The sequence below is a fragment of the Ooceraea biroi genome, chromosome 1 (assembly GCF_003672135.1).
Source record: "Ooceraea biroi isolate clonal line C1 chromosome 1, Obir_v5.4, whole genome shotgun sequence".
Taxonomy (NCBI): domain Eukaryota; kingdom Metazoa; phylum Arthropoda; class Insecta; order Hymenoptera; family Formicidae; genus Ooceraea; species Ooceraea biroi.
Genome location: NC_039506.1, coordinates 10,538,495 through 10,556,297, shown reverse-complemented (window position 1 = coordinate 10,556,297; position 17,803 = coordinate 10,538,495). Strand labels below are relative to the sequence as shown.

Below are 17,803 nucleotides of genomic sequence, written 5' to 3'. Positions count from 1 at the left end.
TATATTACTATTATTTTTTTATACTACTCTTATTTCTATTACATCATATCTTATTCATTATTGATACTTTTGTCAGTATTGATAATTTTATGTCATTTTTAATTCATTGCAATTCATTAGGTATAGGCGTTTTATTCCCACCATGTATAAAGTGAGGAAGAAGGACAGTAATACCCATTCTCGTGTCGTCTTTGTCTAAACGGCAATGGCGGCTTAGCGCTCATTCCAGTTAGGTTATAGTTCAATGTGCACCTTAGTGTACATTCTGCTTTTCTGCTTCTATCTTTCCGCCAACTGTCGACTATCCGCGAGAGTTCTGATTGGCTTCTGTTTTTCTGCTTTCTGCTATTCTGCCAAGGTGTGAATCCGCCCTTATAGTCATCTCAATTTGCATTTTTCTATTGGCAGATGAGTGCGCTAGTAGTATAGCATACTCCACATTTTTCCTCTCTCAAATTTATCTACTTCATGTGGCATTGATTACTTTCTCTCCAGTCGTTTTTCCCTAGAAGTCCTAGGGTGACAATGGACGAACACGGACGAATGTAACGGAGCGTAATGAAAGTGCAGACGAAAACACAACCGGCGAGTAGAAAAAGAAATTAATACAACTCGACAAGAACGTGAGCGTAACAATGATTATTCGAAAAAGGATATGGCCACGAACTATCGGCGACTGGCTGTCGATGATCTTCGTGCTGACGATAGTGCCGCTGATATACTGGTTCGGCTTGTGGATAGTGCTACCGGAATTGTACCAGGATCAGACTCTGCCGTACGCAGTGCACTTTGTCCTCGGCAACTTCATCATGTTAAACATCGTCGGCAATTTCACTTACACGGTGCTGTGCGACACCAGCATCGGCAGGAGTGTAGTACCGGTGAGCACGGCGAAAGTTACGGACGGATGGCGGCTGTGCGCGATCTGCGAGTGCCTGTCGCCACCGCGATCGTGGCACTGCAACACCTGCGGCGTCTGCATCCTGAAGCGAGATCACCACTGCGTGTTCACCGGCTGCTGCATTGGCTACCACAATCATCGCTACTTCATCATGTTCCTGTGGTACTTGTTCGTTGGCGCGGCCTACGCGTTCTGCTACAGCAACTTCTTCATCTGGAGCAGGATACCTTTCGAGTTCCCGATGTCCATTGTTAAAATGGTCTTTCCCGTGGCAATCTTCTTCCTTGGCTTCGACAACTCCACCGATCAGTTCTACCTACTGCTGTACGTCGTATCGGTAGTGGGTACTTTGTACACGGGAGTACTGTGTTTTTATCACTTCAATCTGGTGTTCAAGGGCGTCGTGGCTAATGAGAGTAACAAGAAGGATTTTACCTACGCTGTAGGGTGGAAGAACAATATTAGGGAGGTGCTTGGAGAACGCTGGTATCTGACATGGCTGGTTCCCTATATAAAATCGCAATTGCCACATGACGGTGTCTCGTGGCGTAACTTGTGTTCGAAAAAGGAGTAATGAATTGATTGTCATGTGACTTTTTATAAAACAGCGTTTGAACAAAGTATTATGATTATATAAGCATCTGTTATCTACTTTTGCTGTATTTTATTATTTCATTTAAGTGTTGAAGTTATGCAAAGCGACTCAAATAATGAAGACTAATTTAACAGCTGAAAGAAGCATAGCTTGAAGTATAAGAAATTAACTCCTCAGCTGTGATATGTTTTAAGAGAAACTCTTCGATATGTACAGTGTGATGTTCACGAGCAAATAATGCTGTGGAATATAAAAGTATTATTTGTAATTATTGTAAATATCCATATGCATAACTAATAAACGACATTGTATATTCTGTTTGATTACATACATAGATCATTGTGCAATTCTTTGACATTACATTATGAAAATTATGTGTACAGTAATTAATGATACCCTTTACACAAACAAAAATAAAATTTTTTAAAAAGTATATTAAAAATCTTTCAAATTTTTTCTCATTTCTTCAGCTTTTTTATTCATTTTTAATTTGTTTCATCTTTTTAGGGAGATCTTATTCTTTTATTCTGGTTTCTTATTCTTGGAGACAACTTTTTGATTTTTAATCTCTTCGAATACTTTATAGTGTAGATTAGTTAATTGTTATCAAATTCTTTTTAATTGCAAAGAAATATGTAACTGTATATTTTCTTAAAAAACTATACATAAGAAAGGTGATAGTTTACATATAATGAGTAAAGAAATAATTCTTTTTTGTCAAGTATTATATATTTACAAGCAAAATTTTATACGTACAAAGATTCATTTTATATTACAGGTATATCACATTATATTTTTACATTTTTATCGTACGAGCATAGTTACAATAGACCGACCAAAAACTGATTTACACGTGATTTGCAATGTTTTAGCTTACTTAATATTTAATTGAAAAATAAAAATTATCGTATTTGTATTTTTATTTGAACATCGGTGGAGATTTATTCTAAGATTTGTTTATGTAAAAATATAAAAACACCTGTATAAAAAGTATAAAAGGAAAACGCATAGGCAAATATGCCTTCCGGAAATATGAAAATATAGGATAAAATAATAATAGAATTATGCTACATTTTATCAGTTAACATCTTGCGATAATTAATTAATTGTATTGCTATATTGCGTTTAGGATTTCAATATAACTATAATGACGTTTTCGACAGAAAATTATTTTAGCCGCGGTGTTACATTTATGCTGTTAGGTAAAGAACCGCACAAAATTAACGCCTGCAAATTTTATAATTTTTCATGTTATGTGTAATCCTATAATGTATAATTATTAACATATAATATCTATATATAATGTCATATATATATAGTTATGTGGCAAGAGTGTTTATCTATTTATTGTAGAGCAATATTAAATAATCGCAGGTATTTCACGAATATTTACTGTTATTAAATTAACTATATATGCTATGTATCAGATATAGAATATATTAATACTTCTACATTGTTTACACAAAAACATAAAAGTGGATAGTACTAATTCATCATAATTCACTTTTGCTAATATATTCTTTGAGCGAACAGAGACTCATTAAGTGAGTCATTAAGCTTAGAACTTAAAAAACATTTTAATTATTTAATAATTCGATCGTTATCCATAATTCGCCAAAGAATATATCGTCAATTCCGATTTTTTACACAATCTATATATAACATATGCCATTTTTATCAAAGTAAAAAAATGTTAATTCCTGTAATGTACAATGTCTGAAAAGATCTTATCTGATAAAAACTCTTACATGATTCTAATAAATATGTTTCTACTGAAATCAGATAGTCTTTGTTGTTAAAGTGCAATGCAATTTATATTTTCTAGGACAAAAAATATGCTTACATAAAGCATCTTGATTCGTATTACATTACTGGTTATGGATTTTATGGAGCTTTGAGCATAATTCATATATACACAAATTAGATATTTTTAAAAGAAACAAAATCAATGACTATAATGATAATAATAATTTTCTACATCTAAAAATCTAAAATGACTGTTCAAAGCATAGCATACAAAAAAGAATTTACACAAATTTTTGTCGATAGAAAATAGAATTGCATAATGTATGATACATTTATATATACTTTTTATTTCAAATAGGAAGTAAACTATATAAAATCTTATGTTAAATGGAGTGGATTAAAATATATTTTCATTCATTCAATCCATTTTTATTACAGTCTTTTTCCTTTTTATATTAAAAAATATATCAGTTTTGGATGCAACAAAAAAGTATTTTTCTTGCATATATTTGACAGTAACATAAATAAAAAAACATTCCAAATCTGCTTCTGAAGTTAGCACAAAATACAAATTATTTGTATCCCTTGGATATTATTATTTTATTACTGGCAGTTTTTTTATTAGTTCAGTATGACGCAATAAAGGTGAAGGATTCTTCCTTCTCGAGTTACATTAACCCACATCGACGATGCCAATGAAAATCTTATTGTAACCGCAAATCTGCAATTTTTCGGAAAATTATTCCTACAATAATTTTTGTTACAACAATTTCTTGTTTAATTACATTAGGAGCAAGATATTAGATAAATACAAAAATAGACAGTTTCTTAAGACATATTGGAAAAATAGTATTAAAACATTATTGTAACCAATTGAAAATTGAAAACTGTGGCTAAATGAAAATGCTCAACAACGCAGTTGCAATCATTTCCATTGGTATCATCGAAACAATTATAACCCGAGGATATCACAACCTGAAAATTTACTACTTACTGGTTTCTCCGTTAACACTGAGATGCCTGAGTAATACTTGTTGGTCCTGGAATGTCGGTAATAATTATGCATAGAGAGCAACAAGTAACGATTACACCTTCGACAACGGGTTCATGTGGCTCTTCTTTTTGTACGTCCTCTTTACGGCGAATTTCACGCACACCAACACGATTATCGCCAATGAAGTTATGTACCACACCACGCAGATACTTAGGTCGAATACGTTCAAGTCCCAGCCGAAACCGGTGATACGCTTTAGCTCCTTCGCGCGTCTCTCCGGCCTCACTTTCGAATCATTGCCGTTAAGCGCACCGTCATCATTATCATCATCACCATAGCCATCGATCCCGTCATACTTGATGGCATCAACGCTATACTTAGTTTTCAGGTATCGTAGCACCTCATCCTCGTTCCAGCTGCCGTTGGCAAATCTGCACGCCGGGCAGTTTTCCGCCGCGGGATATTGCAGCTTCTTATGCTCGGGGTCCTCGGTGTCGTCGCCTGACAATCGCGCGTTCACCTGGTTGTGCACTCGCCACAGCCAGAGCACGGCTTCGTCCTCTCTGCGCACGTCCAAGTACCTATTCTCGCTGGCGGTCTTCACGAAGTGCGCGGCGCAGTCCGCGCACCCGAAGAAGTTCCCGATGTAACCGTGCATCGCCCGCAGCACCGCCGAGGGATCCTGAGAGGTGTGCTTGCTCTGTTTCAGCGCGAAGTTCACGGACAGCGTGTGGAACATCGTCCACAGGCCGCAGGGGTAGCCGCGATACGAGCTCGTGCTGCCCTTGCAGCCTACCCATCGACGAGGCGGTCCCGAATACACCGGCGACATCTCCTCCTCCGTTGTCTTCACCAGTTGGCTGAACTCTTTGCCAGTTATGCGACTCCTCTTCTCGACGATGTCACGTATCACGTCCAGGTACGCGTTACCGCGTCGCAGGGGGTAATACTCCGCCAGCAGCGTGAGGTACCTCCGCAACGCCTCCATCTTCTCGCCGTCTATCACCTTCGTCAAGGGTATCTCGTGGTTGATCGAGTAGCGCAACGCACTCTCCAGGTCCAGTTGATACAGATAATCGTCGGTCTTCCTCGACGATTGATCGTCCTTCGATGATTGGTCTTTCTTCTGCTCTTCTTCCTCCTTCTTGCGAGTCTCCACGGCCGGTGGCGTTTGCTGTGCGTCTTCCGTGTCTTCTACGACATCGTGGGACACCGTCGCATCCGCCTCGTCGATGTTCACTCCCCTCGCGACTGCGTAGTCCTTGATAGCTCGCCGTATTCCCTCCCTCGTCGGTACTCTCACGCTGACTACCTTCTGCGACTCGTTGCGCCCGAAAGCTATCACGGTCGGGAACTTGGTGACCTTGCTCATTACGCACAGCAACTCGTTGTCGGTGGTCACCCGGCGTATCTGCAGGCTGCTGATTCTGTGAAGATCGAGGATCACCTCCGCGCCCAAATTCGAGTCGGCTGTCTCGAAGATCAGGAAGAAGTACTTCACGTTGCTGGATATCGTCTTCCACGCGTCCGTTACCTCGACGTTCCTGCAATCAGTCGGACATACTGTAACTGCGTTCCCCTCGCGAGGCAAGAATGTGACGTAAATGAGTTCAGAAAAATTCCAGATGCACCTTTTGGAGACTAAAAATAGGGTTTTGTCGTAATAAGATATATTGTCTAGGATCTTTATGTCATGTTATGTGGTGTGGTATACCTGTATGGCGTAATGTTGGGCCATGTAGATCCTCGTCCCTCTTGCTGCTCCATTTCCAGCCTATTAATTAAATTATGCCTCACTGATTCAGCGGTGTCCCCTTTTTCTATCATTACACCCAAGGACGGTGGGTGTTCATTTACAGAGAAATACTTCAGCATTGGATAGTGCATAATTTCATATTCACGGCAAATTGGATTATTGTCGTCATCGGCGCAATCTATTGCCGCGACTACGACAATATCGTTCCATGCTAAAACGTTGTTGAATTAATATCAATATTTAACAAGTAACAAAATATATAATACATAATATTATTTTTAATACTATAGTAATTTTTAACAAACTTAAACAAGTAATTAATAGTTCTTCCTACAATCACTTGTTCGGAAACTTACAGAGAATATCGCTCGCCAGACTCTTCCAAGTTGGCGCAAATCTATAACAAAAGCCACACCAGCTGTTGTAAAATTCCACCAGCCAGCTTTTGCTGCTTCCGTAAACATTCGCTTTGAAATTTGTGGCATTAAGGATCACTACGTCATCACTGGCATTATATAAGCCTTGACCACCCATCATATTTTGATACTGGATCTTGGGAATTGAAGCTGCATGGCTCCAGTGTGTCATTAAGGCGTTCATTAAGCATAGCCTCAACACAATCCCTATTACGTCTAACTGTTCCATCTTTTGTGTCTAGTAAATAACATTAGAAAATTAAATCACTCTTATATTTCTGTAATTATATATAGTCAAGAGACACGGCAGTGTCTTGCACAAAGTGCAACGCGCGAAGCGTGCACTGCGGCGAGACGCCCGTGGCTATATCACAGTATATACAGTCACTGACGAGATATTATTTCCTTTATTAGGGATAGGGACTGTGAGGTAGTGTAAGAAGCACTCTATCGGCCGACAGGTGAACTATTATATCCTTACAAAACTTACCTTTTCGAAAAAGGTACAAAAAAGAGGCCAAGTGCACGCGATGATTGATGTTAAGGAAAAAGTGTAACATAAGATCGGTTGAACAGAAAAATTGTATGAATTTATGTCACAATTAATCTAGCAGGGCCAAGTTTTTTGCATTAAAAAATTTTGTACTCATTACATTTGAAAAATTTATAATCTGTCATAAATATGTTGCAATTATGAATTTGTTATTCAAGATAATTGATTTCATGTCAGATATTTTGTATGAAAATTTGTATTCACATTTGGCAGCGTTATATTATACCTCATCGAAAACTGATATGTTGATATCACAAGGTTTTGTGTTAAAACGATTTTAAATTATATTATTTTTCCTTAAAATCAATCATTGCGTGCACTTGGCGTCTTTTTCATACCTTTTTGTGAAAAGGTAAGGTAACGGTTTTGTATGGATAGTAGGTGACGCTTTTACAGTTAAATAATAATAACATATTGTGTGTATATATATATATATATATATATATCTCAGATATAGACATATATAGAAATATATCAAATGTAATCAAAATTCTCTTTAACCAAGCTTTCAAGGAAAGATTAACTTAGATAAACAAATTATAACATACATATTAAAAAAAAATAATCTGACAAAATGCAAAAAAATCGCATAATGTGATGATTCAAATATATTTTGCTGCCGTCTATAAGAATTATATTTTTATACTTTTGAGAATAATGTGATTTTACTGTCTCTTGTAATTTTATATTTTTTAAATAAATAAAAAATTTCCTTTCTCACAATTAATTTAAGTGCTACGCGGAAGTATCCGCTTAGGTAAACAGAAACATCATGATTACGTCAATTAAAAATATTGCAGGTACGATACCTCTCCTTCCTCTCTTTATCGTGTTACTTTATATCTTCCCACAGTTCCCAGTCATTTGACACGTCGGACGGAATGGTACTGCGTCTCGCTTCCACGTTAACATTAGAGCCAACGAGTAATCCCCTAATTTACTAATTTACATTGATGTGCATGATCACGATCATGACATAATCAGACATAACCTACACTACGATCCACTCCATGTTACGCGCTGTAATGCCCGGTATGCACCACGACACCACGTTTGCACTGGCTGTCAGTGGCTTTGGTGACGTGTAGATATCGTTTACACGTGCCTGCGCGATTGCCGCTCTATCGGGAGAGATATCACTTTTGTTTTCTCATTTTATGTAGACATTTTACGCGACGTGTCTTTTAGGTTTCAGTATCGCTCGTGTAAGATCAAATCCGTGCAAAGGTTACTTGCATTACTTGCACGACTTACACGATTGATGTAACGTATTACGTCTCATATTATTTTCTGTCATTCATTTACATCGTATTTAATATTATAATAGCTACAGTAAAATTATTGTTGGTTGAAAATAAGTTCTTCATTGAATCTTGACTTGATATATTTTTTTTAAAGTGTAATTTGATTAAAATATTTAATATTGGAAATTTGGAGCAGAAAACGGATAGAAAGAACGACGTCTGTTACGCCACAGAAAATAAATATCAAGAGAACATCAAGAGAAATTCTTTACTAAAAAAATGACAAATTTGCTGTTACATAGTTACATTTATCATATATGTATTTATCATGTAAAATGTGTATGTAAGTACTTATCGGTACATTTATTTACCGATTAGGTACGCGTTTCCTACTTTATCTACAAAGTTGCGTTGGTGGCGTTCATAGTTAACAACGGCTGGAAACTGTATTCTTACAAAGTAGCGCAGTCGGTAAGTGAATGATCGATAATAATATAATTGACGGCATTGATGGCATTTGAACATTATTTTTTCACACACACACACACACACACACATACAAATATTAATCACAATTTTATTTCTTATTATTATCTACTTTTACAGATACATTACTTTTAATTATTTGTTGAAATAAATGCGATATAAATATTCATTTTTATTAATTTTATAAATTTATTCTTTTTGTTTAAATTTTTTAATTGAATTACACATGTACAAATACTAAAATAAAATATTATTACTGCACTTTATTCATAATTGGTGCAATTTTCTGACACTTTTATAGAAAAGTTTGCACGTGCATAAATATGTGTATTTTGTACTCTGTGTGTGTGTGTGTACGCGCTCGCGCGCGTATGTGGTGTGTAAACTTAAGAAAGCAAAGATGAATTCGCTATTTCCTATCTTTTATATTTCAGAATAATTCTTTTTTTAATCTTATTAACAATAAAAAAATATGTTGTTACAAAACTATCTTTTATAAATGATTTTTATATTTCCTCTTATTTTATTATTGAAATTATAATATTACAATGTCCTAAGTTTCACTCGATTAGAAATCGAAAATAAAATAAAAGGAGGAAAGTAAAAATTTAGCCAGTCAGTCGTTATGCGGTACGAACATTATTTATTTCGCGATCAAATAATAGCTTAATGTTGTAAAACAATTGTTCGATCTCACTATTTTTGTCTCGCTCGTTGTGCGAGGCACAACCATATTTCTGAGGAAATTAAATAAAAATTGAAGCAATTACGCACGCGCCAGCGTCACAATTCAATTTCCTAATTTCGTTTTTTTCTTCATTTTACTTCGTTTTACTTTGCTCATAGCAATATGAAACAGTCATACAGAACGTTGCATCTCCACATGCATTATTTAATAATCCATTCTTTTAATAATCTTTTCTTTATTTTTATTATTCTCCATAAACTTGCTCCAAGCAGACGAAGAATATACCTTTCTTCGAAACGCACTCGAAATTCCTCGAAACGGCCACCCTTTTCGTAAGGAGGAAGGTCCAAGAACGCGTGCAGTGACCCTGACGCACCCTTAACGTCGCGCGTTTTCCCTCGCAACGGCGGTCATCCCTCCCCGTGTGTGTAACTCCGTTTTCCTGTCGTTTTCCCGGCATCAAGTCGCGACGCGGAAAAGGGGGGCCTTCGATGATCCCCCTCCTGGTGGGGGTCGGCTCTTCCCCTCAACCCCCCTCATCTGAATCGCAAGCAGCCTATCCTCCCCCTCACTCCTCCCATCGCAGGCGCTCGATCAAAATTCCCCCTCTGCCGTACACCCACTCACCTACCCCGACCCAGTGGCCCGCGGATCACCCCACCCTCGCGGCGCGGCGACCCCGCGCGCCCGTCTCGTCACCGTCGCGCTCGTTCAAAGCGTTCACTCCGTCAGTCTGTCGGCAACCTGTGTACTAGTCGTGTCGCAGCGCTCATATAAAAAAATTATTATTATTACCCATTGCCCTTTAATTGCCTTGACACTTGATCGGTGGTGCGTCGATTCTCGTTTCGATTTCGTTGAGCGTCCTTGGTTCTCGACACCGCCTCCTTGCGACTTTGCGTCCAGTTTCCGCTTACCCGCCGAAGAAGAAGTCGCCGTTGCCGTTGCCGTTGCCGTTGCCGTTGCCGCCGTCGCCGTCATCTCGCACTCGCGCTCGCGCTCGCGCATGAAACTCGCCACTCGCCGCGCGGACCTTACGCGTGCAACACACTGGGCGTACCGCTAAAGTGGCAGAGAGACAGAAGGCTCTACCGAGGGAGAGAGGGAGAGAGGAATACGAATACGTCAAGTACAAAGCCATCTGCGGACCTTACCCGAAAGCCGGTACCTACGAGCGTCGCTGGTGCTCCGGAGCGTTGCCGCGACCGAACCACCCGGTGCGTGCCAAGTCGCACGCTTCGCGCAACCTCGTTATCGTCGTCATCATCGTCGCCGTCATCGTCCTCCTCGTTGTCGTAACGCTGTGCGACCGCACGGACCCGTTCGCGCAACCGAGTTGGGGCTCGTCATCGTCATCGGCAGACTCGTACCCGTGACCGCACGAGCCGCTGCTCACCGATAGATGAACCGTTCTTATTTATGAGAGAGAAACGCCGTGGACGTCCTCGTCCGCTCCGCTCCGGCATCCACCGGGTGTTACCCTGTTCCTCCTCTGCGGCGGGCACGCTGCTGCTGGTGTATCGATTGCTCTAAAATAGACGCGTGGGAACAACACCTGCAGGCCAGGCGTACACGTACACACATGCCGCTCGCAGGCGCATAACGCGCAACAGACAACACACGTTTGTGCTCCACGCTCGTACACACGCATATATACGCTCTCTCTCTCTCTCTCTCTTTCGCTCTTTTCCTCTCTCCCTCCCTCTCTCTCTCTCTCTCTCGCTCTCTCTCTCTCTTCTTTGTCTCTCTCTCTCTCTTTCTCTCTCTTTCTCGTCGCTATCACGATTCCCTTGCAGCAGCAACGTGTGACAGGTGCAACAACGACGTAGGGTGACCGGAGGTGGCGCTGGTAGAAAGCCGCGGCAGGAAGCGGAAGAAGAAGTGAATCAGGTCGGAATTGCAGAAGAACGCGAAGAAGAAAAGAAAGAAGAGGAAAAAGAAGAAGAAGAAGAAGCGACGAAGAGATAGACGGAAGAGGAAGAAGAAAAAGAAGAAGAAGGATAAAGCAGAAAAAAGCCGGCTAGGGGAGAGAGAGAAAAAAGGTTGCGTCAGGAAAGGAGAGGAGGCGTGGGGAAGAAGGAGGAAGAGGAGGAGGAAGAGGAGGAGGAAGAGGAGGAGGAGGAGGAAGAGGAAGAGGAGGAGGCAGCCGCGGCGCCTGTATTTCTCGCAAAGAGAAGGTTATTTTCCAGTGATACGTCCTGGAGGCGCCCGTCGTCTTCGCCAGTACAACCATAACGCCGCCCGCTTTAAAACGACCGAGACGGGACACGGTGGATTCATCGCCGCCACCCGCTCGTACCGCAGCCACCGGCAATCCCGGACCGTCCAACAAACTCACCTGCATCATGGACGCGCCGCTATCGCAGAGCATGGACTCCGTCAACACGGTGGCCACCGGTGAAGATGAGGTAAGTGTCCTATAAGAATCGTCATCCGCAGCGCCGTGACGCCAACGTCGAGCGTAGCGCAATGTCACCGTCGCGGTCGTGTCGCACGCGACGCTCGAAGGGGTAGAATTCTCCCCCTTCGAACGTACTTCCTTTGTCCTTTCCTTCTCTCTCTCTCTCTCTCTCTCTCTCTCTCTCTCTCTCTCTCTCTCTCTTTACCGACTTCCGTTGTTACAATCGCGAGTTATTTCGCGTCCTTTCCACAAAAGCGACGATATTTCTTTTGACTTATTTTCTCCTTTTCTTTCTTTGCATTATCAAGGAAAATGCTTGAATACATTAGAGACGTCATTTTCTCCCTTTCTTTTTGATCCTTCCTCTCTTCCTGCTTCCAGTTAGAAATTATACTATATCCCTCTCCCACCCTTTCCCCCTCGTACCCTCCTCTTATGCCCCTCCGTCTTCTTCCTCTTCTTTTCCTTCGTACTTCGGTATTACCGCCATATTGTCGTCTCTTCATCCCCCTCACTCGCACCACATATACACGTCTATGTCCTTTACTCGTTCCGACGCTCGCACGTCATAGCGCGCGCAAGCGCGTACTTCGTATTCGCGCAGGCTGCTGACACGCGCGTATCTCCTCCTCGTGTAAAATGTAGCTCATTAATGATGTACCTGGTGCAAGGCTGGTGCAACGTGCATACTCGGAACGATCTTGCAATAAGCAATAAGTTGTTAGAACAATTGCAAACAATGGACGCTTTTGAGATAGACGTTTGCCAGAAACAAATCAAAATTAAAAATTAGAACGGTGTTTTCGTTAACGCAGTGGCTTTAATTAAATTCCCCCGCTTACATAATTCTGTCGTAACAGCGTAACATTAGAGAAATTGCAGCAATGCTATTTTGTAGAAAGTTATTACGAGAAATATAATTCGATACGCGCATCGCAACGATCATCAATGACGACTCATTACGTTATTATCGGGAGATATCAAATATCCGGCGGATAATTGATTGATGCGCGTATTTAGGAATTAAATAGAATTAATGCTGCGTCGAGCAGTTTTCAAAATCGATTGCGAAACGGAGGAGCGCGAGGTTTGTAATTATGTGTAATTGCACTATTTATTATGCTCGCGAGGCATACGCGCTCGTCAGAAGTCCTTTGTCTCCGGCGATCAATTGTAGCTATATAATCTTGTGCAATTTTTTGCAATTGCTCGTGACGTATTCTTTGTAGAACGGACAGCTGGCGTGACGCAACTGCGCGAAGTTGAAACAGTTGCACGATGCAGCGATATTCATAGAGCGGAAACAAATCGTATTTTTAATTTATGATGTTGAACGTCTTCCAGACCGAGAATTACGTTAGAGAAGTATTATACTGCTTATAGTGTAAGTCGGGAACTTTGTTTTGCATTAATTTTCAAAAGGACTGCACAACGAAGTTTCTATCTCTGTGTCGTTGTATTGCGCATTTGATAACAACAGCGTATCAAGAATGCTATGAAACTTCTCGGGAAAAAAATATGAAAACAACGGAAAACTTTTCTCAAAATCATTATAACTGCATTGAATTTTTATGGGTTTTATTTGTTGGATATGTCGAGTCTGTAATATTTCAAAGTGTGTGTGACCAGATAAAGTTAATTAAATTTTTGTCCCCAGAATAAAATTCCTTGTACAAAATTAAGATGAAAGATCATTGACTCGTATTAGTGGAGTTACGGTGAAAGATTTTATAATAATGTTGATCATCTTTGTTAACACAATCACATATTGTTATAAAAACTAAAGAAACAGGTTAATTAAAATTGAAGCAATATATATAATGCAGATTTTGCGTGAAATGTACAAATTTGTACACAAGTTATTTGTGTTATTAAGTTTCAAAGATACAAGTTTATCAAATCCGTATAAAAAATCTAAAAATTTCGATCATTTGTTAGACTCAATTCATCGAGGTATCAAAATTATTCTTTATCAGTTGCTGTTCATAGTAATTGTATTTTACAAAAATCATTTCATTATCACACGTACACAATATAAATCAAATCGCAAATCTATCAACCATAAAGCATCAGACATCAGAGTCAGGTTCAAACAAAATTAACAATTTCAACAAGTTCAACGAGAGAGCATAATTTCATCAAAAGAAAGGATTTAAAAGAGTTTATAAATTAATAATGCCTCGTGACGGAGTTTAGTCCTGGCGCCACCTTAATAAATAATAGCGCCGCGCAACGCTATCGTTGCGCAGCAGCAGTACGTACATACATACATTTTTACATACGTACATACATACATACATTGCATACATTCATCCATACGTACGTACGTACGTACATATGTCTCGTGGCGGAAGGCGGGAATTCGATCGCCTTTCGAGCCTGCCGCAACGGAGCGTGCGTGCCCCGTGCAGGTGACTCGTTTTCACCGGTGTGCATTCGATCGGACGCTTGCCTACCATGTTTGCCTGCGCTCGCCCGCTCGCCTGCCTGCCTGCCTGCCTGCCTAGCTTCCTTCCTCGCACAGGCACAGGTACGAACGGGCGGTCACCTGAAAGAGTGACGCCGCCACGCCATACCATGCTCGCTATTGATTTTTCCGCGACTATGCGAGAGGGTCGTCGAGAAGAGCCCGCCAGCGCGCTCCGCGCTACGTCGCATCGTGTGAAAGGTGGATTACGAGTTGCCTCGTGACGGCAATGTGAGCATCAAAGACGTGTGCGGGTGTATGCATACGAGTATGCGTGCGCGTGTGTCTGCGTACGGTGGCCAGTTGGGTGGTACGCTGTTCGCGTATGGGTATGTGTGCACGCACGCACATATGTCGCACTTGGGTAGCGCATATAAGCGCAAATGATTTTACTTAGATCGCGAGGCATGTCGGCTGGCGACCCCAACGGAGCGCAACCAGCGGCAACCCGTCTTCCGTTCTTGCTGCGTAGAGCCAATCGATTCATGTGTTTACGATGGAGTAGATACTCGTGGGAGACGAGGGTCACGTTTAGACTCGCTCGCAGTTTTCAAGGGAATGAAATTCTCTCCAGGCAGAGAAAATTGGGGATTGCTTTGGCAAACGTGTGTCTCCGAAACTTATGAATAATAATAATCTGTGTAGAAGGTAGAAATATAACTGGCCACTAGGGTATAGGTTTCTACATTTGTTATTCTACTGTGCCATTCCATTCATCAAGTCCTTTCATTTAGCTCTTCAATTACGGATAATTACTTTCATGATGTCCCCTTTACTTCTCGTTGCACAATTGCCCACTCACGCAAGAATACATATTCTTAAAAAATATTAACTTTATGTTTTTTTATTATTATATATGGTAAATTAATACGTATATATTTATATATTAATTTATATGTACAGATTTCCTTAAATTCTAAAGTTTAGAATATTATTGTTTAGTTGTTTTTCGAACATTGTTAAAATGGTTAAAATTAAAAATTACTCCACTGATCTTTGGACTCGCGACAAAACAACGAGATGGACAGGAGAACGATAAACAATTATTATTAATCCTATTAGTATTAGAAATATCTTGAAGCTGGATTTGATGAGAGAGAAAGAGAGAGATGGAGAGAGAAAGCGCAATAGACTCATTAAATTTTTTTCTTCGTTAGAGAGGACATCATTCGTTTCGTAAGAAAACTCGTGACTCCCAGTGCAACCGTCGTGATTACATAAGCCAGCTTTATTATACCTTTACTTTGTAAAGCGGTTGCAATTCTTACATGTACAGTTGTACTCGCAACAACGTTCCTACGCCGCAACATATCGCCGTTTCCGCAGAAAATTTGCCGTGAGAGCTCACCTTAAAACTAGCTTCTCTTCTCATTGCCAGTCAAAACCTGTCGGTTTGATTTTTCTTGATCTCTATTTGAGTTTGTGATTAGCTTGGAGACATTCGGTCCGCCATGTCTCTATACGTGTGTGCACTCTGCTAATTGAATGACTTGATTAAGCAGGATGTTAATTAATATATTGATTGCCGCTAATCATGGCGTTGCTTAATGACAATCATGATCTTCGTAAAATTCAATAGACAGGTCCCAGAGCTGTAGCTGACGCCCTTACTTTCATTAATCCTCGTCGGCGAATTAAAACGCTCTTGCGCGACAATTCGTTTAAATCCGTACTCGACAGTTCACAAACGAGTTCGAAGACTGAGGTTTTTAGCGCGATGAGGTCCTCTCGTTCTCTAATGTCGGAAGATCCTCGCTGTCTCGAATGACGAACAGTTCTGACCTTCTTGCCCACTAGCATCAGGGACTTTCTCGACCGATGACGAATTTTGCCACCGCGGTTGCCCGAGGAGACGATGCGCGATCGATACCCACCCGACGACGAGATCGTCGTCGAAGTGCGTTGCCAGGTGCACTTTTACAAGCACGCGACTTTTTACAAGCCGTGGATCTTTTCTGTTATCTATTCTCGCATAGTTTAACCTTCTTTATGCAGAAGCAATTTACTCACTTGATAAAAGGCAAATTTATAAAAATTGTAATGCGGTGTGTGCATGCGCGCGCGCGCGCGTGTGTATGTATCGTACGTTTATTAATAATACATGCCATATAAATTACGCGTATATTAATAAAGCAAAATTATCGAGCCATCTTCCCTCGTCGCGTAAATAATATATTTGAAAATTATAATCAACGTACAATCTCGCGTTTCTAAAGATAAATAATTATTTGACGGTATACAAGAAGAATAACTTTTGCATGTTATTCCTGTAAATGATGATGGAGTTTGCCTTGAATACTGATAGGCTTTTGTTGGATATCGATGAACTCGCTATTATCGTCGTAAAATTACGTTTCGACATGCCAATACTGCTTGAAAGCGCCGCGAGTCAGAATGCACCACCCCTCCTCGCCCTCCTACCCTATTCAATCACTTAATTGCCTGCATAGCCAAGCTGCCCGTAAATCCCAATCGTATACAAAATGGGGTAACATTGATTAACGACTTATTAGTCAGACAGACGTGCAACCGCTTCATTATGACGGAATTGACCGAACACGGCGGGGGGAGCTGTCGGGGGAGGGGCGAGAGTCCGCCAAAATTTCGAGTTCGTGATTGTTCGAGTCCTCCGCAAGTGGTCGGCTGGATTTAATTTATCGGCGAGCAGTCGCCAACACACGGGATTCATGATACGCAAACAAACAACAATGTGACAGTATAGTGACGTTCGTTAATAGCATTAATGCACGCGGTGCATTATCGTTTATGCGTCCATGCAAATGCGTTTTTCGTTATCGGATGACTTTACAATTATTGGATCACATTACGTAAAACGAAACGGAGAGTCATCTTGAGCGCATGCGGACAGTCATAGTGAAAATGACTTTGTAACTGGCTGACGATCTATTGCGTGATCCCTTGATTTTATGAAAAGGAATGATGATAGAGCTGATCAAGTTATTTTAATTTTAATTTTAATTTTTAATTTATTATGTTATGTTATTCAAGGACGTGATACTTTAATACCGAAATGTGATAATTGATGATTCTGTTAAATGATAATTCTGTTAAACATCCATTAAATTGTTAATAACATTCGGGGAACATGTTTATCTTTATATTATACATTCGCGCGTACAATGTTTCAACTAACATTTTTGAAAATTAATGAATTTGAAGGATCCATTGTCATACAATGACCACGAGAATTCATGAGAATTATGTTATCTAAATAAGTACTAGTACTAGTCTGCTTAAAATAGCGTATTTCATTAAGTAGTTGTCGCCAAACCGAATTTATATCAATACTTTACTCCTACACGCGTGTATACGTCGATATTTCCCATTCCCAGGCGAGCGTTTGGTAGCTTCTCGTCAGCGACGACAGAAACGATAGCAAGCGGTGTTAATGCGCGACTCTGTACGTACATACGTACAATTTCTCTGTGCATTATATAGATAAATTGAGTTGTCCTGATCGCGGAGCGATCTTCTCCCTCTATCCCCCCCCTTCTCTCTCTCTCTCTCTCTCTCTCTCTTCTCATTGTCGGCCGTT

General features: G+C 40.4%; 3 protein-coding genes across 7 annotated transcripts in view; 2 read left to right on the top strand and 1 right to left on the bottom strand.

Moving 5' to 3' along the window:
• The first annotated feature begins 28 nt into the window (after positions 1–28).
• On the top strand, positions 29–1,927 carry LOC105286704 (probable palmitoyltransferase ZDHHC24). The gene has a single exon (XM_011351839.3). It carries the CDS (start codon positions 636–638, stop codon positions 1,473–1,475), a length of 840 nt encoding a protein of 279 aa, XP_011350141.1. The 5' UTR covers positions 29–635; the 3' UTR covers positions 1,476–1,927.
• Positions 1,928–2,245: 318 nt separating this feature from the next.
• Positions 2,246–8,059, bottom strand: LOC105286703 (sulfhydryl oxidase 1). 2 transcript variants are annotated; one of them, XM_011351838.3, is made up of 4 exons: positions 7,771–8,059; positions 6,349–6,646; positions 5,951–6,203; positions 4,328–5,780 (listed from the first exon to the last, which is right to left on the bottom strand). In XM_011351838.3, exons 2-4 carry the CDS (start codon positions 6,635–6,637, stop codon positions 4,328–4,330), a joined length of 1,995 nt encoding a protein of 664 aa, XP_011350140.1. In that variant the 5' UTR covers positions 6,638–6,646; positions 7,771–8,059. The 2 variants fall into 2 exon arrangements, with proteins under 2 accessions (XP_026831248.1, XP_011350140.1); XM_026975447.1 differs by lacking the exon at positions 7,771–8,059 and having other exon boundaries at positions 2,246–5,780; positions 6,349–6,637.
• Positions 8,060–8,890: 831 nt separating this feature from the next.
• Positions 8,891–17,803, top strand: part of LOC105286702 (protein couch potato) — a 67,064-nt gene continuing 58,151 nt past the window's right edge. For 3 of the 4 annotated variants that reach the window (XM_011351835.3, XM_011351833.3, XM_011351834.3), the window contains exon 1: positions 8,891–11,787. In XM_011351835.3, coding sequence (XP_011350137.1) covers positions 11,725–11,787 — 63 coding nt within the window. In that variant the 5' untranslated portion in view covers positions 8,891–11,724. The remainder of the gene's footprint in view (positions 11,788–17,803) is intronic. The other variant, XM_011351837.3, reaches the window with a different exon arrangement.